Below are 22,119 nucleotides of genomic sequence, written 5' to 3'. Positions count from 1 at the left end.
ATTCACTGCTGACAGGAGACCATCATGGTAAACCACACTTAAGAATTGGTGTGTTCCAGCCACTTGTGTGGTTTTAGTGCTGATATAAGTCTATAGCTTATGTAACTAAAACACTTAGGCATGCCCTAATATGAGTGTTTTAATGCTTCTACTGTATATATAACTTCTGTTCCTGTAATTTAATACCATCATCTAATATTCAATATAATACTTTAAAGTGTTCTTTACATTAAAATACCTTTATTGTATCAGTCAAAAATCTCTACTACTTTGTCTTCAGAGCTGCCACCTGTCCCTGCTGTTATGTCATTGACCACAAGGTGGTGACATAAATCTTCTTTTCACCTTTCTCCTCGTTCCATTCGAGGTGAGGCGGTGAATCAGCAATACTAACAAACCTTCAGAAGGAATTACAAAAAACATTTGTCTGTTAAACCAGCTTTACTGATCCAAAAAAGACAAAATCAGCTTTTTAATTTCACTCTGAAACATGCTTGCAAATGTAAAGAAGCCCTTGAATGTGGTCTGATATCGAAAAGCATCCTAATTTGCATTTTCTATTACAGAGGTGACTCTGTGTGCTGTGCGCTGTGCTCAGTGTGTGCTAACTGCTTGTTTCCTCCCTTGCTGCGGTAAACTAAGCTCTTTCCTTTTCTCTTCTCTCCTGCTGGCCGCAGTGCTCGATATGGGAGCCCCAAACGGCAGCTGCAGTTCTACAGGTACTGCTTTGCTTTCTGTTAGCTCTCACGCAGGTTCAGATGTGGACACAGATGCATGCTGTGCCCTGGTCTTTCCTTGTCTATCCATAGATATGGATATCACAATCGGGGAAAAAGCTGCAGAATCTGCAGAATAGCAGGAGCTGCATGGAAGTTCAGAGCTGTGAGAAAGATGTGTCAGCACAGCCTGCTTCCTGACTTGGTTTTGCTAACTGTATTTGTTAACATTATATTTTTTTGGGAGGAGTAATGCCCTTACTAATCCTACAAATATTCTAATGAAGTGTCCCAGTTTGTGGACTGGCTTTGGCAACAGAGATCTTAAAGACCTGTATTAAAAGATCTTTTTGCCGTATTAGAGACTATTTAATATGTTGTCTGCTAGGCCCTTGGGAAGCTCACAGACTTGCACATATGGGGTGCCACTAAATAAAAGCTGCCTGGCATGGAAAGAGTACTGGGAAGAGTTTCTGGATGAGGACTCCTGTGCTGCAGTATGTTTATTGTGCTGTTGGTGGTGACTTGATGCTGGTTTGTGTGAAGTCAGTGTGTGGCCCTATGGCTCTGTATGTGCTGCAGCACACACATGCAGTTGCAGCCTGGCCTGGCTACAACCTCCCTAGAAGAAACAAGCATACAACTCTGTTCACAGCAGCTCCTGCAGAGCCTTGGAGCACACGGTTCTGTGCTGCAGTCAGGCAGTGAGTATACAGTATTTCTAATGGACAGACAGGAGGAAAGCATTGTCTAAGCCTGTTGTCATGGGGATATTTCTGTCTACATGCTGTACTGTATGCATTGTACTCACAGGCAGGGCTGTTTCACACCAGAAGTTTGAAACCAGGAGATGATGTGAAACTGCTGTCTTCAGTGCTCTGTGCGTTGACATTTGAGTCTGGACCAAAGTATTGTTTTTTGCATTTAAAAACTGAATGTGGTTTGTATTTTCAACACCTGACATAAACAGTTGTCCAGGGAGAATACAGTTGCACTGTAATTTATTTTTCTTTTTCTTTATTAAATTGTATTTTTCCTGTGGATATGCCTAAACAAAAGGCCTCTGTAGACAAAGACAAAGACAAACTGAGTTCTAAGCAGGCCCTTTGAAGCACCATCCCTCTTTAGTATGTAGTTTGGTGTCATTATGAAAGGTACACATGTATGAAGGTAATACAAAACACTTATTTCCCAAGTCATTGCTGGGAGAAGCTGATGTCTGCATCATAATTATCCCAGATACATTTTTTTTGCTAACTCATGTAGATAGGACAAAATGTAAACCAGACCTTTTGCACGTTTCTTGGTGTTTTCCTGTATGTATATTTCTGTTTTCTGTGGTTCTGTGAAGAAAACAAAAGTGTTTTATTTTGTTCCATAGATGCCTAGGTACTTAATAAGTGCTCAAATTAACTGCTCAGCTTGAGACACAAGTATTGGACGTTGCATAAGGAGTAAGTGTTTATGTATATCAGTTTGGATATTCTACTTAATATTCTGCGTGTGGTAAAGCAAATTATTTTCAAGGTTCCTGTGCATTATCCTAATGAAGCAATAACCTATGTTTATTAGAGTGATATAGTCATGGCCAAATTTTACATTTTAATGTAATGAAGACTGTTGAATGAATTGCTGTGAATATATACTTTGAATTTAAAACTGGGAGAAAAGAATGAGAAAGATGTTTCAAGTTGATGCCCCTCCATATAATATTCTGCATTCAGCAGTCCTGCCCGAGACGGGCTCTAAGAGGGGTGTTTGTGCCAGTTCTGAAAAAGGATTGTGTATTTGTCTTCTGAGAAAAAGCCAGTTTTTGCTGATACAGTTCTAAAAACCCTGACAGTGTCAAACTAATGTAATGAACGTTATATTGAATTTTTATTTTACCTTTCAACATTTTCCCTTTCTAAGCGCAAAGCAGCTGGTTTCCCATCAGGGTTCAAGAGAAAATATTGATTGCATGCCTCTCTGGGTCAGACTGCTTTTAAAAGTGGGATTAGGAGGATAATGGAACTGTTTTTTCCAATTACTGTTGCAACAAAATTGACAGAAGTGAATTATGGTGATTATGGCTTTTCTGTCATCTAAATGCTATTATTTTATTGTTTTGTGTTATATTTGTGTGATATTAATTGCAGTTTTATTCTAAAGGGAAGCCATTAAAGATTAATTTAGTGGAAGCAAACATACTTCATGTCTTGTGGATTTTGTAATTGTTGACCAGGTGATTCTCTGCAGTTGTTTCCACTTGCATGTCAGTGTAATTGTCTCATTGGTTGTTCAGCTGAGCGGGCGCGTCCTGTAATCTACACTGAGGAGTGTGTTGCGCTGTGGTGGGGGGTCGAAGTGACGTCACTGGGGCTCAAGCCTGTGCAGTGTGGATCTCACTCCTTGCCTCGGACTTCGAATTTCAGCAGTTGTTTCTGCAACACGGGCTTTGTAATGGCAACAACAGGACCCAGGAAACAAAAGCGAATGTGCAGCAATGCACAAATCTGTGCAGTTTAACAAAAGAAAGAGACTAATGTCGGATGTGACCGCGACTCAAATTAATGGATTTTGATTTACTGTTGAATCTTTTTTTTAAATAAATAATTGTGTATACCAACCAAATACATGCCGTGCAACTACCAGTCTAAAGTGTTCAGTTTTAATTAATGTATACCTCATGCAAGGATATTACTACATTTACTGCTCGTTAAAGAAAGGAAATTGACTTTTTATGAGTGATTCATTAATACTGAATTGGTTTAGTTATTACGGCAGACAGAAAAATAAAAACGGGTATTTGTGTCTATATTTCTAAAGAGCTGTTAAGAATGGGAATTGTAGTCAGTCTGCATTGCGGACTTTGAAAATGGATTAATATCTTGGTATCAGGTCGGTTTTCTAATGGCAAGTACATCTCCGGGCTTTTAATATGGATTTCATCCATATTATGACACGTCATAGATTTCAATCTGTATACTTGTGGAAAATCTCAAAATGAACAATTAATGTGATTTTGGTTATCAGTATCTAATAAATATGACACTTATCAGTATATAGACAGCAGAAATTAATTAAAAAAGTTATTAATTAACAAAATGCAAATGATGTAGCAGCAGTGTTAGGCGGGTGTAGGGTAATACATTGCGTGAGTTGGTCTGTTTCTTTATCTCCTTACTAGATTCTTGTTTGTCTCTCCTGAGCTTGAGGCATCATGGAAAATAGATGATACTGTTTATGAGAAGCTCTTGTTGCTTTTTGCACTTTACTGTTCTTTTATTACAAACCCATTCCTGTAACAGTCGCACCCCAGACTTTTTGTATATGCCCTAAAGGTCTGTATATTTTTGTTTCTGAGGACTGATAATGTCCTGATGTGAACCTCTGCCTGTAAGGTATTCCTCTTGGAGGAAATTGATTATTCTGTTGTAGTAAAATGATTACACACCTGCCCTATTAAGGCTCCAGTTATGTTGAGCCAAAGACAGGGGCTTGCTTGTTGCATTGGACTGGTCCTCTGCAAAGTGCTGTGTGCAGGATCCCTCTTGTAATAATGTTATGTCTCTTAAGGCAGTGCTATCATGCTATCTGAGCTACAGCTGTGTGGATGTTAATGTTGTTAATTGCTGTTGATAAAGGGTTAAATGTTGCAAAGCAGGCTTCCTTCTCTTGCGCTCTTGCTGTCTGACATATTTATTGACAATGTGAGTGTAACTGGCTTTTGTGCCATAAACATAGATTGGGCATATCTTTGAACACTCAAACCTTAAAATTGAAGATAATTAGCCAATCACAAATAGCTCCATCCTCTGCCATTTTGCCTGTATTTTTATTGCATTTTTAATAGATTAAATAAAAATTGTTTTATCAAATCCATGAACATATACATAATACTGTTTTTATGTGTTTATTTTTTAAAATAATCATTCATTTATTTAATATACACTACATAGATGATTATCTTTTACTTTGATAGTGACATGCTGTTTTGCCAAGGAATAGAAAGTAGAAAGCTGGAGTTCATTGCAAGACATCTTCTGGCCTCAAGGCTTAGGGCTGCTCACTGAATTACCCCTGGGGCAAATAAAGCTGTTCATGGCTATGTTGCTGACTATAAACATGCTGTTCTACTGCACTGGGACTGAACAGCATTCCTTCTTGGCACAGAGATGACAAGGATATGGACCTCTGGTGGTGGGGCAGGAGACTGGCCACGCATTGTAAACAGTGAACAAGTTCCGTTTGCTGTTTTAGGAGCCAGCAGATAGGATTCTTAATGCCTGCCAGCATATGAGTCAGAGGTGTGCAATTCATGCAAACACAGGACAGTAGTACAGTATTTGGTAGTTTTAATAGCAGGAATAGCAATTTTAGTAGTAGATATGGATATTTTAGTTAGCACAGTATGTTTGTGCTGTTCTGATTTTCATTCATGGCTTGCAAGGCCGGAAGTAGGTTCTGTTAAACAGTTGTAAGGAGGGGTGTACCTATGTCTCTGTGCAAATTGAGCATGCAGCAGTGCTAGTGGTTCGTTTCCTGATAGATAATAGTTTGTGTTAAGTTTGATCAGCAGAGCTGGTAAAAGCTTGGAGGAGTCCATTAGTCCTAATGTCCTAGGTTTAAATGCAAGTTCAAATCCCTTATGACACATATGAGTGGTGTGTGTGCACATGTACAATACTTAGGTCCTCAGACATGGTCCGTAATACTGGTTGAAATGCCCGTAAGTATTCTTTCCAATGGACAGCAATTGCAAGCTTTTAGTGTGAAAGCGCTCGTGAATAATTTAGCTGATATTATTTGCTGTGGTTTACAAAACATGCTAGCACCCCTGTAGGTCTAAATGCACTTCCTTCATGGAAATCTATTGGGAGCCCATCTTTCATTCGCTAATTGATGTTGACGCTTCTCTGTTAGACACTCCCTTTTGGGAAAAAAAAAAGGTAGTCCTGCATTGCTGACCGCAGTAGGTTTTTATAAGAGCAGCGTGACAAAAATTCCTCTTTCATGAGCCGACCCCAAAGAAACCGGGTAAGTTTGCTCTGTAATTACAGAGTTGATGAGGTTAACCTGTGTTTGATGGTAAAAGTTGCCTTGCCAGTGCATGGAGGATGATGCCTGTATCGTTTCCCTCTTCTTCTCTCTGGATCTGCAGGGCTGTGGTCTAGGCTTTGGAGGAATAGAAGGGCATCTAAAAGCTGACATGGTATAAGTTTGCATTTAGGAATTTTTGAAGAAATAGTTGTGCTTTATCAATGTTTTCAGATCATCATACTTTATTTTAATCTTTCATTTACATAGCGGTCTAAAGTTTAAGCCCCTGTATCTGTTTGGCTTTTATTTTCCTGAAGATGCGAGCTGTGCTTCAAGTAGAAATAAGAACCGTCTAGCTCGAGTCCTCCTGCTTTGGTGTTCAGGAGTTCATTTGGGCAGTCTTTGTAACTGAACAGATTCTTCTGTAGTGCAAGTCAATGTGGTCCGAGAGGGGCTGAGAAACGCGGACATGAAAATAGGTTGTGAGTTATGTTTCGAGGTTAAGACTATCTGAGATAAAGCCAGCTGCCCCAAGAAAAGTATCAGTAAACTTTTTCTGTACCGTACTATATGTCAAAAGGACATTTAACAATTGGTCTTGGTAAATCAGTTGCTTTTAATGGAATCATTAGTTATATATAATTACATTTGGTTAAAGGAATAGTATTTTTATGTCATGATCTACATTGAAAAAGATTAAGCTGACAGTTTCCTTACTTGGATCTCATTTTGAATGCATTACTTGAATGTTCTGGGAATTTCTTTTCATTCTAAATATCAAGTAAGTTTATTGTTTCAAACACAAATGCAAACGATCTGCATTTGAAAGAAACCTGATTTGGAAGTGAGTGAGATGGCCATCTTCTTCTTGGGATTGCGTGGCTGACAAGACTGCACAGGTGCCCATTCAGAGACATTAGTGTCTGTCTGGCTACTGCTAAATAGTTATAGGGCTGTATAATTAAACATAAAACATGGCAGAATATAAAATATCACTAATAATACAGACATGGTCATGGTGATTTTCATTTCAATTCACTATCTGATTTTCCTGAGGGACCATGGCAAGTAATGTGACATCATCCCTGTTCTACTGGAGTATTGAATTATTTTCCTCTGACAGGTAGAAGATCAGGTGCTCATATTTTTTATACCTCTTTTAAAATGTTGTTGCACAAAAATTAGGTAAGCTATTGTTTTTCCAAACAATATTAACTTCAGAATCCTAAGTTACTGAACACAAACGTTTGAAATGCAATGCTTGCAGTAATAACCTGTATTTTAGGGCTGGCATGATATTCTAATTCTAAACAGAATGTGTAGCGTATTTCATGACTAGATTCATTAGTTATTTTATTTATGCATTCTTGATCAGTATTGATACTGATTTAAGGAACAGTTGCCTACTTCAGCAAAGCATGTTGTGCATTTGAATTGCCCAACTCAACTATTAGATCACAAAGTAAAAGTAATGACAAAAGAGGTTTATTTTTTTATCTGTGAAAAACTGCTTTTTGACATGAGTTTTTACACACACGTCAACACTCTATCAGATTTTTCCAACAAGTATCCATTGGGATCCACCACTGATGTGTATGTTAATTCTTGGCTCCTCTCTGATGTAGCAAGCTTTGTGGTCATTGCGTATGACTATTACTAATGCTGCATACTGCTTGAAGCTACGGAAATAAATACCAGAATGTGGATTAATTTATATTTTTTCTCCATCAAAAGTGTTCGACAAATATACCAGAACTTCAGGTATTTTTTGTCCAAAAGTGTAACAGCTCAGTATTGTGAATGTCCCAGTCCCATTGTGCTGGCCGGCCTATCTAAGGACTAGATGGGTATTCATTTAAACCTCTGTGGCATTGCTTTTCAGCAATGTTAAGTACCTTCCAACATTTTAGGTTTCTGTATACGCACACAGAGACGGGGACTGATGGTAAACCTAATTTCTGCAGCCTGTGGTACTCTCTGTGCTGGGCTATTTTTTGACTATCACAAGTTAACAGACAGCTTTAGCAGGAATAAAGCTAATAGGGTGCTGGCCAGTTCTCAAGAGATTTGTCATTCCACTCTCCCCTTCTACCCCCTCCTGAAATTGCAATAAAAATAACCCCAGAACAATGACTTTGCATGCCTGGCTGCAGATATCCCTTGTTGTTGCCACCACAGACTAATTCTTTGCATGTGTTTGGTTTAAGCTGTCTTTTGATTTGCACCTTAAGTACACACTGGTTACCTGAAGCCACCTGGAGGAGTCCTATCGTTTTAACTTGGCTATTGTGCCCCTGTCTCTCAGAGATGGAGGCGATCTGACAGAGACGAGCTCTAGTTACATGATGCATGGCCACATGGTTTTTTTTGCTGCTGCCTGGAGCAGGAAAACTTTTTTTTCTCTCAAAGCGGGTGCTATTTAAAGGAATGGCTGTGGCCGCTTGTCCCTCTCCTGGTACCCGCTCGCTCGCTCTGCCTCTCTCTGCTGGCTGGCACCTGGTGCCGCGGGCGGGAGAGGAATGTTTGCTGCGCACAGGAGCAGCCTCTGTGAGGTGCGGGGCGGGCACGCTGGGGGCAGGCTGAGCCGTCAACACAGTCTCCCTCACGACAACCTGCAGATCCCCAAACCAGCGGGCGCCGGCAGCGGCATCAGGAGGAGCAGCAGCAGCGGCAGCAGCAGCGGCGGCGGCAGCAAAATGCTGTCCATGTCGTACAGCGAGAGCGTGCGCAGCGGCATTAACCGCTACCACTCGGACCTGGGCCTCAACCAGCCGCGCCACACCGACCAGGCTGAGCTGCAGAGGCTGAGGGAGGTGCGGGCGGCGGCACAGGTCAAGAACATGGAGGACTTCCTCAAGATGAACGGCCTGTCGCTGGAGGACTGTGTAGCCTACCAGACAGGCATGAAGTACAGGTAAGAGCTAGGCGCGTTAACTACTCGAAGGACTTACAAGCAGGTGTCAGGGCTTCTCCAGTCCCCAAATTACTGCCGGGCTCTTATTTTGGCTAAACTGACCTTGGCTTCTCTCTTTTTTTTGATGCTCTTCTGTCGCACTTGACATAAATGCTGATGATGTACTCAAGTAGTTCATTTTGCGGCATGTTCCATTCATGAATTCATGAATTCTCATTCATTTATTTCTTGAGAAAAAGTGAAGTCTTCTCTTTTGTTAAAAAAAAATGTGCTGTAAATGAGGTTTTTAGTGCTTTGCACATCTTCCACGGAAGTTTTCTTTGCATTTTTGGACAGAATGAGAAGGATGAAAATCATAATGTGCCGTGATGCCGTGACAGTGCTGCAGTATGCAGCCGTGGCTGAGCTGGAGATGCAGTGGGCTGTTGCTTGCCCCATGTCCCAGATACGGCACTGATGTCCGGGGCGCTGTCTGGATGTTTTATTTTAATAATCTGGGTCAGTAAGCACTGTGTGCATTAAAGGGAGGTCTTGTTTAAGGAGAAGGAGAAAAGGTAATGTACTTTACACGAACAGTGGTGCACTTAAGCCAATAATTTCAGGGACTTGAATTTTCATCTCTGTCTTTACAGATGCATAAGGCAGGTGACATCTGTCGTACCATCGATCTGGTTTTTTACTGGTGGCAGCAGTCACAAACTAGTTCATATTTGAGTTGGCTGTTATAGTGCTGTTCCCCAGATAACTATGAGACTAATAACTGTTCTTAACGGGAATCTTACTTCACAGCAGATCTCCTTTTATGAACCATCAACAGCGCATTCCTCTCATTGCTGTCTGATGGGGTGTGTGACTTCTGCATTGCAATCAAGTGACTTACTTCATAGCTCAGTAGTCTAAAATGCATGGGCATTTCAGTGTGAGTAACAGTGCACTTTGAGCTGGGAAGTATACATGAGAACACAACAGGAATGCTAATTTCCAAAGAAAAGATTTAACTCTGAAACTGATGAGGCAAAAAGCAATCTGCTGAAACTTTAAGCAGTTAAGTGTCTGTACTCATTTTTCTATCAATGTTCAGCATCCCAGCACGACCGGGAAAAGAGATGTACTCTTAGAAGATTTATTAGCATACTATTACAGCAGTACTGAAAGGTATAGGAAAGCAATGCAAATATTGAATATCCTTTTTAATTAGGCTCTAGACATGTAGTTTGCTGCCTGGTTAGGTTTTGTGCCCATAAATGTATTCCTTGGAGGACGTTAATTTTGTAGCTGTCAATATCACTCAGTTTAAATTATGTTCATTATAAAATCCATCCATGTTTTAGAAATTCATTTATGCATGCTTAGCTTTATGAAGCAATTATTTATTATGATGTAGTAGAGTTGAGGGGGTTTCTTGCAGATGAGCTGTTTGTGTGTATACTTTCTATAGCTTGTTGAAAAATGTTAATGAAGCTTTTCCTTTTATCCAGAATGAGAGAGTAGCCCCCCAAATAATATAATTGCATTGAAAAACACAGGACAAATCCTGTGATTGTTGAAATGACTGTTAAGATTTTAAACCAGCTTATTCAGGACAGTTACTGACTCTTTTCAAGTGAAGAGCTAAATCCGCCTTTAAAAATATCCCTTGAGCTCCTATCTGGAAACTGGGAAAAAGAGATCAGTGTGTCTTCAATAGAATGTAGCTCCGTGTGTACAGCTTCCTGGTGCCCTTCTGTTGAGTGCATGCAATTAGAGTTCAATTTTAGTCCTTTTTGGTCTGTTAAAATACTTTGTACTTGACAATGGCAGTGGCAAATGTGTATTGGAAAAGATGCAAAAAGACCCCCTTCTTTTTTAAAACTTTTCATTCCAAAATTCAGCCCATTAAAATTTAATGATAGCATGTGATTATTGAGATTTTCTGAATAAGTGTTGAAAAGCAAAACACAGTAATAAAAAGAGATTTGTCAGTGCTAAGCACTAAGATAAACAGGTCTTTAGTGCTTCTGTGCCTTCTCCATGGACACATTTCTTGAGTGATCAGCCCTATTGTGTGACTTGTGGTGTAACTGGTTTATTTCCAGAGTATATACAGTACAGTAGCTTCGCTTTTCAGTCCAGGCTACATATACTCCTCATGGCTTTACTATAAAGCATAGCCATTCTTCCATGAAAGGCTGATTACATTACTCACATCAGTAGGTTATTAAATTACAGATTCGCTGCCTGACTTCTGAGATTCTGGAAAGAGAATTTGTTGAAGGATGTAATTAAGACATGCATAGCCCTGTTTAACACTATAATGGCTTAATAATCCAAAAATATATTTTAGTCCAGAATTGCCTGTCTTTTTCTGCAAACCAGTCTTCTCAATTTTATAGTTTCTTCGAACTGGTAGCTGCTACAGTATATTAGGGTCATTCCATGTCAAATCAACCAAAATGTTTGTGACAATGTCGGATTTGAATGGCAATCGGTAGACTTTAATAAAGGCAGTTTTACAGCAAAGAGTGACATTTGAGCAATCAATTCCTACTAGTTTCTGACACATGAACCACCCCTTGTTCGTCTTTGGGAAAAACCACACACTGCTTTTTAAGCTACAAAATTTAGAAATGCTATTGCATATAATACCGCCACCAACTTCTAACCCATATCTTAAAATGTCATTTTGGAATCCTTCCCCATTCTTGAGATAAAATAATGATATTGGAAATTCTTTTTGATGGGTAGAAATGCATTTACTATAGTTTATCATATCAGAGTTGGATCTCTGATGTGGATTCTGTATAGACAGGTGGATACTGTACATAATGATTGACCTCTTGTATGATCCTGATTGAGGCAAGGGACATGCTTTCATACACACTTGAGGCCGGTATTCTGGACTTGTTAATGATAACACTGGTAAACTCTGCTTCTTCCAGAATTCCAGAGATGTAATTTTTTTTAATATACGGTATTATTGGTATGTTCCCCAACTGTAGCAAGATATTATACATATACAGCAGTAAGTTTCATTGCGTTATTTCAGTTGGCACAAAAGTGTAATGTTCCTCTTCCTTCTGCAGTGTTGGTTTTTATCAGGACAGCTATAGAGCCGTTACTGTACCTACTGTTGTTGCTGTGGTCAGGTTACAGTCCAAAAGAAAGAAGGCATTTAGTATCTGTAGTTAATCCTAGTATCCATGTTATTGTAAATAGTTAAATATTTGAAATTTGCTCACTGTAATATATCAAATTTTACTATTAGAAAGTATGTCTTGATTAGCTAATATAGTAGCTCCACAAACTTTGTGTCAGTCCAACTCTGGTAGACTATGTGAACTTTATATTGGCACCTCATAAACTTTATATAAGGCACCTCAAATTTTGAATTAAATGGGAAATACTTATTAATAATGGCCAGGAATATGATGTTTTCATTTAAATTCTTAATCACCTGCCTTATGTAATCTTTCAGACTCTTTGCTTGTGGTCTAGAAAAGCAGGCAAACCTGTTATATGAATGTGAGATTATGCTATTGTCAGATGTCTTAAGTCGCCATTGGTTTTGAAGCAGGGTGAATAATCACTGTTTTGTAACCCACTGTAATTTTCAGTTCTTCTCTTATTATTAGAGAAGATATTAATATTAGTATATCTTAATCTTAGTATCTCTTAATATTAGTTCCTTATCCAGTTTTGTACAAACATTTTCTGGACTTTCCTATACGTACACATATAGTGTTTGGAAAATGTTCTTGGGACATTTAATTGTGTTCAAGACAGTGTTGTGTGATTGTGTCCTTGAACCATCTTGTCTTCTGTTCCCCTCTCTGCATTTTTTATCAAGTCTCCTTATTTTGTTTTTGTTTTCCTAGTTGATTCATGTGTTCTTTTGTTGTCCTGTTGATGCGGAAATTATCACCTTGCGAAACGTGATACCATCTTAATTAGATGAATCTCCCTTGAGAGTAATCGAGTCACCTCTCTCTGTAATTGAGTCACCTTTAAACAATGTACTGTATCTTGATCAGCCCCTATTCATTAAATCAGGCTGAATCAGGTCAAGACAGAAACATTCTCCCAGAACACTGGCAACCTGCAGCCAGCAGCCTCCTCCCTGATACTACTTGAAGGCGTTGTGGGTAATGACAGGTAGATAGCTGTGCCAGAACAGTTTGCAACGTGTTTCTACTGCAGTTCAAATTCAGACAGGCCTGGGAAATATTTAACAATGTCCACAATCTGTGCTGTCCAGGGTTCAGCACATTTTACTTTGTAAAGTTCCAGGAGGCTAAGGGAGGAGGCAGGCAAGGCTTTGTGATTTGCAACTTGAGAGGCTACCTGATACACAGCTGTAATTAGGCTACCTGATACACATCTGTAATTGTAAATGTAACACCTACTATTTGTCCTGATGGAAATAGTTTAGCAGTGTTTGCTTGACACAAAGTAGCATGCAAGAACAAGGCATAGGATAGTGCTTTGTTCTTGTGCAAAGCAGACCAGAAAAACAGAGATGTTTTAAGATATTGAAAAATAGATACAATTTCACTAAAGGGTCTGACTGCAATAAGTCTGAATTTCTTTTTCCATTTAGCAGGCTTTGGACGATCATTTACAGGAATCTAGAAGGAAACCTGCTGACATTGTCTGTAAATATGCCAAATATCCTGTATTGATTGAGTGAGTGAAGTCATGGATGAATTAACTTCGAATTTTGCTGTCCAAGGTGTTTGAGATGCTTAAGTTTGACAATGCAGTACAGTGGATAATGAATCTTTTAATTACTCAGGAAAGGTTGTCCCTTTTTTGAGGTTTGTGGATAAGCTCTTGTCTTTAATCTTCCATTAGTGTTAGTAATCCTACCATTAGATGAGTTTTGCTGCTCTTTAGTGATTCATTTTGCTGGTAGTGCTGACAGCATGGTCTGTCCACTGCTTCAGAGTGCACTTCAGACATGACAAGTTCCATTTTCTTTTTTTTTTTTATCAAAGCTGAAAATGCCTGAGTTCTATACAAACTTTCAGTTTGAAGTAAAAAAAAAAGAACATTAAACCCTGGCATTATTCCTGACTCGAAGGTGAAGCTGTCAAGAATATAGAAGACTACGAGAGGCAAATTCTGAAAGGCATTTCACAAATTCAACCCAAGCTACCCAGTCATGTTGTTGGAGCCAATACCATGGCTTTTTTCAAGGAATGACTGAGTGACATCCTTGGGTCAGTTAGTTACAAGTACCAAATAAGCTACTGTAGGTGGGCTGAATGGCCTCCACTCTTTCGTAGCTTTTCTTATATTCTTATGAATTGAAGTTCATAAATCATACAAAGGCCATTTTTTTCCACCCACACTACCTGTATGTCCAGCTGTGTTATAGTAAGATAGCGCAATTTTATAATGTCTTTAAAAGCACTGGGATTTGTCAGTTCTTTATTGTTGCAACATGGTCATGTATTTCTGAAATGTACCACCTGTTCTACATCCTTTTAAGCACAGTCTTCAAACAGTCATACCAGTGGGTGATGTACAGTAGTAGAACACAAATAGGTCTTCTTAACATTTCCTGAACTACAGTATTGACTAGATAAAGTTTTGGCATTTGTAAAATTGTACCATTCCTTTCCTTTACAGTAAATACTGAAAATATGAATTAAAAAATAGGGCTTTTTCATTAAATCATAAATGATTCCTAACTTTGTAATTGTAAATATTTCATGATGCTGATGGGGGTTTTAGACTGCACACAAGGATTTCCTGAGCAGAGCGTATTACTGTTGGGTGAGAGTTCAAAGTCTCAGCTGATTTCAAGAGCTACTGTTTGTGAACTGAGAAATAGAGTAGATTGATAGAATAATATGTCTCCCTCCTCTACTGCTCAGTTTCTGCATTCACTTTTCAGGGCTTACTATAAAAATAAAAGTTTTTTGTGTGACAACTGAAAAATTGAAATTTGTGGAAGGTAATTTATCACTTAATTAATCAATTATTTAAGCAAGTAAAATTGCTGAGAGCACATAGTGATGGTCAGTCGAAGGCACAGAAAACACAGTGAGATTCTGAACAGTTCAAAGATATCAAATCTAATTAAAATTGAAATATTTCAAGAATTACATAGTAGTTGTAGAGCAAGTTTTCTCTCATTTGAGATTTTATTTTAAACAAGTGGTGTTCTCTGTGGTGAAATCATAGACCACAGGCAAGGGCAGAAGTAATGTGGGTGAGTGTTTTCTGCTTTTTAATTAGTGTTTTTAAATGACACCTGGTCAGCCAAAGTTATTGAGCAAGTAGTTTATACTGTCCTGTTGCACTGATCATCCAGTGATGCTCTGTTATTGATCTTCCTAAATGTCTGCCTTATTGCATCATTCAATGCGAATGATCACTAAAAGAAACAGGGACAAATCCATCATACATACATTTTGATTAAAGTGCAGCCGTAAAGAGTTTGCAGACATGATGACAACTCTTGAACAGGGCAACACTGTAGCCTCTATTTTAGGCTTGATTTCCCGCTATACTCTTTGAGCTTTGGAAGACAAAGCTGTATATCTGATGTTGAAACTTGGAGCTTGGAGTTTTGTCTTAATATCTCAAGTCTGATAACCTTAATTCCTCAATCGCGTCATAATTTCTCCCCTCACATTTTTCTAGGGCTTAATTTGGCCTTCTTTATTTTGAACTGCTTCGTGCATATCATGGCCCCAGTGCTCTTAAACCTAAGCTAAAGATAAGTATTTCTTTCATGCATAACATGCACAAAATAGAAAAACAAACCGTCAGAATTTTTTGTTGTGGATTCAGGGGTGGTCCGAGGACAGCAGTGGTGTTAAGGAGCAATAACAGAAGGAACAGTGCTCCTGATGTTTAATGCCTGAGTGAATTTGCCAGTGTAAGTATCCACCTAGTGGTAGGAGTGAAGAGCTGCTCATCTTAAGGGAGTAAGAACATGCTAACACAATGCCTGTTTCACTCACTGATCCAGAATGTTGCCCCTGTGAGAAAAAAATCTTTTTATAGTTTTGCATAAGTTGACTCAAGGATTTCCTAAAGCAATACTCAGGTTATGTGTGAGTCAGCCGTTTCCCTATGGTAGTGCGTCTTCAGGAATTATTTGAGCCTAAGACAACATATCAATTAAATGTGTTAGTTTAATTTCATAGCACTTCCCCTTATATTTCTGTTTAAGATTCCTTCACTCAGTTCATACCAACCTAGACTCAGAAACTATGCTTTGTTGCTTTCGTCTCTGTCAGCACAAGATGGTACCCTAGAAATGAAAAATGGCAGTTAAGTATTTTTCATTGGCAGTTGAATAAAGCCATTAGGCTCAGAGGCACCTTTTTATTCTTCTGTTAATACTGAACATCTATTAATGCAGAAAAGTGGTGCAAATATTGTTTTTTTTAATCCTTTATCCAGCTAAGTCCATTGAAAACTGATTCATGTGTACTGTACTGTACATTACACGGGTAATGAAAAAGATCTGGGACTGGGACTTCATTTCTGTACCACTAGGTGGCACAGTAGACCTGTGCTTAAATTATATAAACATATAAAATACTTTGTTAAATTTTTATATTAGATCGTTTATAATATTGACTTTCATGATAATATTTTCTTGATATTTTCAAAGTCCTCATGCTCACCTCAGGCTTTACATGACTTGGCAGCTCAGTACGTACCTCACTTATTGCAGGTAAATGTTGAGTCAGGCTGCAGTCTCTCCTACTTTACACATACCAATAAATCCCTGCCCATAATAGTTTCCAATTAGTATCATCACATTTTGTGAATGTTGTAGTTCTTACTTGGTCTTGTAAATGAAGGCTAGACTGACAGCCTTGTACTAGGTGCTGAGTATTGACAGCCATCAATACAAGTTTTGAAATAAATTAATTTGCATTGAACAAGTACTGTCTGTTATTTACATCAGAAAAATTCACAATAAGAAACTGATCTAAGCTGAAAACCTTTTTTTCTCTTTTTTAATGAAGATATTTGAGATTTATAACAAAAGCTTCTAGCCTTTTTCTGTGTGGTATAGGTACACATACAAGTATACTGGAATTTCTCTATTCTGACACAACCACTGATTTTGTCATGGTATCTAAACCTGTCAAAAGCATTTTACAATTTAGGATTTCAGCTGTGCTGTCAATCAGCTGACAGTATGCTGTCTAGTAGTGACACTGAGTCTTGATAATTCTGGAGGCCAGCTGTCAGGAACAGGGTTGATGAGCTAAAACGTTTTTTGGCTGCCACAGACTTTTTTCTGTCTCTAATTGTCACTTTAGGAAGCCTTTTTCTAAATGCATTTCCCTTTAACTTAAGGGCTTTCAGAAAGAATCAGCTACAGTAAACACCACAGCAGACTCAACCTTCTAAAGATTCAATGTCTGAATTTTTTTTCTTGGCCTCTGATGCGATAAAGTGAATTCTGTGTTCCATCCTCATGATTTTATAGAGATAATTCCTGTGAATCTGGGGTTTACAGACAGTGACTAAGTTAAAAGATTCTGGAATATGTAAAACAGTGGGTCAATAATTATTGGGCAATATTCATCTCAGTTCTACTGATATAGAGTGTATCACTGTCGCAACATTTTTCTGACATTCATGTGTAGGGAACCAGTTTTAGCAGTGGCTTAGGTATAGATGTGCTTTTATTTTTTATGTCATCCAGAGCATTCGAGACAGAGGGCAGGCGACTATACTGTATGTGACAACTTCTCTCAATTAATTTTGCGGAGCTGAAAAAAAGCAAAGCAACAATGCAATTACCAATAATTAATGCAGGTCCTTCTTCCTGCAGAATCTGCCGCTGGGGGGCGCTGGTTTGAGGCGAGTGCCTCTCTGCTGGCTGAGGGCTTTCCAGTCCGGGAGAGGAGGAGGGAGACGCAGGGCTGCAGCTGGAATGTACTGGGGCCAGTGCACTGGTCACTCCCAGGCACTGACAGCGCCCCTCACGCTTGTCTAGAGGACACCACTGCTGGTTTCAGCTGGAAGTTCTCTCTTTTAAAACAAACACCACAGCTGCTTTCGTTAACTGAGCTCAGATACTGTGATCAGTACTTCTTCATTTATATGTATAAATATATTTTTTTTACTGTTTATATGCATATACAGTAATTCTGCCATGGCAGATGGGCTCTTCTAGGGCTGGGTTTAACATTGACAAAGCAAATCAGGTACACAAATGGCTTAATATAACACAAATCCGCACAGCACAAATTTGTATTATGCTGAAAACTGACATTTATCCTGCAACATGCCCACAAGGTTGAAGATGCTGTTAATTATTTTTAAATCTTCTGTGTCACATTTTGGTGTGTTTTAACTGAATGAGTTTGTTCTGTATGTATTTTTAGCAGCTGGGGTTGACGTTTTTTCAGTGAGGAGATGAGAGGTAATTTTCTTACTGTCGGTGGAAATATCATGAAACTGTTATGTCAGGGACCAAAATAGCTTTCGAAGGCTTTTCCCGTTTTGTGTGTATGGCTAGTTTTCATCCACATACGGTATTTATTTACCATCTGCCTCCTTTTTCAAGCGTTTCGGGAAGGGGAGTGATTGTTCAAATAGGATGGGATTCATGCGTTCTCCCTGTCTCCCTCAGCAAGTGAATCGAGCGCATCGCCAAGCCCCCAATGGCACAGTTTGCGTTTCTGCTCTACTTCATCCTCTGCTTCGCTTTTTTTTTTCTTTTTGTTCCCCTGATTCATTATTAATGGTGTCCTTTCTCCAGGGAGCAGCTTCTGGATTAAGTTTGGTAGCAAGTCTTTGTAAGGGCCTTGCGTAATCAGATTAAAAGAAAGCAATAAGACTAGGCCCCACCCTTCCATTTATATTGAGAAGCTCCTGTACAGCTCCATCCCGCTCTGCTGTGCTCTAATACTACTGTTTCATAATTAATGCGTACAGATTTTATAAACTCATTCTGGTCTACAGTGTACTGCAGGTCAGCTCCAGGCAATTCCTATCTCCCACTATATCAGGACTTGGTTTATTTCTGGCACATAATTATTTTAATTATTTTAGGTAGCAAACAAAACCAATTCAGATATCTGGTAAATGTTCCTGTACTTCTGTAGGGGAGCTGCTTGTGTTGACTGTGTTTGTTCACACCTGTTTGATGTGCTGAGGGTTGTTTATTGTTGAAATCATGTATGGAATGTATATTTCACATCTCAAATAACATAATTCTATTTAAATCAATTCTGTTTGTAAAATAACTAATTGCTTTTAATGTTTTCAACTATTAGCGCTAATATTAACTAGAACTACTAATATCTATAATTATTAGATTAGTCTTATAAAGTGAATTAGAGTTATATTATACATACCTGTTTGTGATATGCATCTTTGTTCTGAGTTTATTCTTTGAAAAACACAAGTGCAATGGAATGCTTATTTGCATGTATGCTCCAATATAAGACATTAAAGGAATTACCAAAAACAAACACTGAACAGCAGCACCAACAACAGGCTAAATAACATACAACTTTTTAAAAAAAGTCAGACCAGCAGTGTGAGAAATACATAAAAAAGTTGAACATTAAAAATCTAATGGTGATTCAACATGATTTATTTAATTTTGATTCAGTTCAAATAGAGCTGTGGAGGAATAGAGGATAAAATATATTTTTACAAAGGAGCTAATCAATGTGTTGTGATGCAAACATTGTTAATAGAACAAAAGTATTACCGCATTTGGAGGTTTTGCACCTATGTCTGGACTGATCTGCTATGTTTTGGCAGCTCATGATGTGGAGAACAAACGGATTTATGGATTTAAAGGAACAAAAAAGGGTTAGAAGGGCCTAATAGTGTTCTCTTAACATAACCTTTCTTGCGTTCTTATGCTTTATCTTGGGAATGGAAAGTCCAGGGAATGCAGGCGGTGTAATGGTCTATGAGCAGACAGCAGATTACTAATGTTGACAGCAGCTAATCCATATAAGGTCTTAAAAGTAACAGAATTTCAGAGGGTGCTAATATAAGGAAACTAAAATCCTAATGAAATCAGGCAACAAAGAATGAAATTATTTGGTAATTCAAGGATTCTGTTTTTGTGGAGAATGTATAAGCACTGCTGCTGAAGGTTTTATTAAACTTATGTCAAAACCGTGCTTTGAAGTTTTTAAAATCTTGTATAAGCAAAGCTTTCTGAATGATGTTAAATCAAGGTACAAATGCTGACTTGTCTCCTCTGCCAGAAGCACATGACTTCTCTAAGCAAACATATCTTATCAAGTGAAACCTGATGTGGCAGGTAGCATTCAGTAGTAATTTGATGTTTGTCAAGGAATGTGTGTTAAATTAGCGCTGAACATTTCCACAAGCAACTCAAATCAATGGTGTGATGTCTAGATAAGTCAGAACACCTGCTTGGCTAAAAAGAACTGGCAGTATTTAACTTTATATAATAAGTATAGGCACAGCAGTGTGCCTGTTTTACATTAAAACCTAATAGTCGGCAAAATATGGGTGACTGAGCAAAATAAAGGTATCCCAGATACACAGAACTCCTGAAGAACAGTGAAGACAAGTCAGCAAAGTCCACTGTACAAAGTCAAGAGTTAAGGCACCAGACAGTGGTGGATCCAACACGAAAAGTGAGGTGCAAGTTGTAGCAAGTTTGTTTTATTTTATTGTTTAGTTTTGATGTAAAAAGAAAGTCTAAATAAGAGATATCAATAAAGCGTTGAGCAAAAACATGACAGGCGAGTGTCGCCAGTATCCTCTCATAACCAGTGTCGCCATGAGATTATGGTAGAAGCTAGAAGCCAGACAAAGAGAAAATCATTTTGCCACACTACTAGCGGCTGTTTTCTTGGAAGAACACTTACAAATAAATTAGAGGGAGAAATCTCAAGGGCCTGTTTATTGAAACATGATGCCTTTTGGGCATAGTGTAGGCAACAAGAGGGAAGCATGCAAGGCACAGCTGACATCGTTTGCTTTACTTCTTACCTCTCAAGAATGACAAACATTTCTATTAGCGGATCTCCAATACTGTACACTTATTTCTCTTATTTCTCACTTTGAAATGTGAAGTGGCCCAGAAGATGTACTGTTTTATGCCCAGTTCTATGTATAGATCTAGCAGTTTATAGATTTTGCAGTAAGAAGGATAGATGGGGCCTGTAATCATACAGTAAATGTATTTACTAACTGCGGTGAGCATTAGAGTAGGGCTACAGAATACCACACATCTTCTGGATATTTTTATAATCTCTAATCAAACTAAAAATATATTATGAGACTTAAATTACAGGAATGTTAAACTTCATGTGAGCTCTGTCAGCAGTTTTTGTCAGTTGGCTAGTATTGTAATAGTTGTAATATGTGGAAAAAGCCTTGTGTCTTTCCCCCTCTCGAATTGGAAATGAGACTTGTTCTTCTGATAAAGGGTTGGGCAACACCTACAGTATAGTATATCTTCAAGAGTTTTACATTTTTTATTACGTAAGAGTAGGTGTAAATTATTCACATTAATAATGGTTTTGACTTTGACCAAGATAGCTATTGGTACAGACTAGTTTGAGATCCCACTGGCTGCTTCTTACAAGTACACTATATTGGGTTTTTTAACTGTATGTAAGATGGGAAAGAAAGACGGTCACTGTTAATTGTCCTCTCTCAGAAAACTGTTGCACATTCTGTCCTCTTGAAGTGTCCCCCATCCAATACGTAGACCCCACATGTCTGTACTTGAGTAAACCTTCTGATCCTTAAAAACACTTTCTATGTCAAAACTTGTCTGGAAAGGTTAAAGCAAGGTTGTTGCTGCTCTTATCTGATTTGGTAAGATTTCGTGTTTAGGCTTCTGCATGCAATAGCTTTTGAAAGTCTTGTACACACACATACTGTCCATGCATCACTGTGAAACTCTTAGGCCCTATAAGTATTCTCTAACGCCAGTATGTTTGAGACAACAAAAACACAAGATACATTGGCTGTGATGCTGGAAGTCCTGTTGAGAAATCTGGGGCTCTGTTGTCTTGATAGGTGGGAGACATGTCATTTCTTTACTTTCTGTGTGGTCTACAGAATCCATTAAAAGTTTATTCATGAACATGCTCAACTCTCTGTGATACAAATTATAATTGGTGCTAAATCCTCAAATGAAGAACTTCTGGAAATAATGGACTGGATAGCACACTCATTGTTTTTTCTTCTTTTTATTGCAATTGCAATGAAAATAAAAATGAGTGGGAGTGCTTTCTCTGTAGTCTGCCATGAATCCACCCCTCAGAAATCTGCTGAGATTGGTTAATGTGCCTTGACCAAACCAGTCGGTTGTGTATTAAACATGTAGAAGTATTGTATAATGCCTTAGGTACTGGTACTGATAGTGGAAATTAAAAAGAAAAACTACATAAAACCGAATTCTTTGCTCAGATTCACTGTGTTCAGTTTTAGAGCTTGAAATGAAGTTAGTTTTCTGTTTTGCTCCTTTGCCATTTTTAAGTATTTCAGAAATAT

The 22,119-nt window shown here is 38.4% G+C and overlaps 1 protein-coding gene across 5 annotated transcripts in view; it reads left to right on the top strand.

The window, feature by feature from the left end:
* Positions 1-22,119, top strand: part of kcnab2a (potassium voltage-gated channel subfamily A regulatory beta subunit 2a) — a 141,069-nt gene that overhangs the window by 53,730 nt on the left and 65,220 nt on the right. For 2 of the 5 annotated variants that reach the window (XM_088617487.1, XM_088617488.1), the window contains exon 3: positions 678-719. The exons of 1 other annotated variant lie outside the window; for it this stretch is intronic. In XM_088617487.1, the coding sequence (XP_088473613.1) occupies positions 678-719 (42 nt within the window). Of the gene's footprint in view, positions 1-677; positions 720-8,242; positions 8,653-22,119 lie in introns of those variants that run through there. 2 more of the 5 variants (XM_088617484.1, XM_088617483.1) reach the window with 2 other exon arrangements.

This window comes from Lepisosteus platostomus, chromosome 23 (assembly GCF_059453375.1).
Source record: "Lepisosteus platostomus isolate fLepPlt1 chromosome 23, fLepPlt1.hap1, whole genome shotgun sequence".
Classification (NCBI taxonomy): Eukaryota; Metazoa; Chordata; class Actinopteri; order Semionotiformes; family Lepisosteidae; genus Lepisosteus; species Lepisosteus platostomus.
This window is presented reverse-complemented; position numbering and strand designations above follow the sequence as displayed.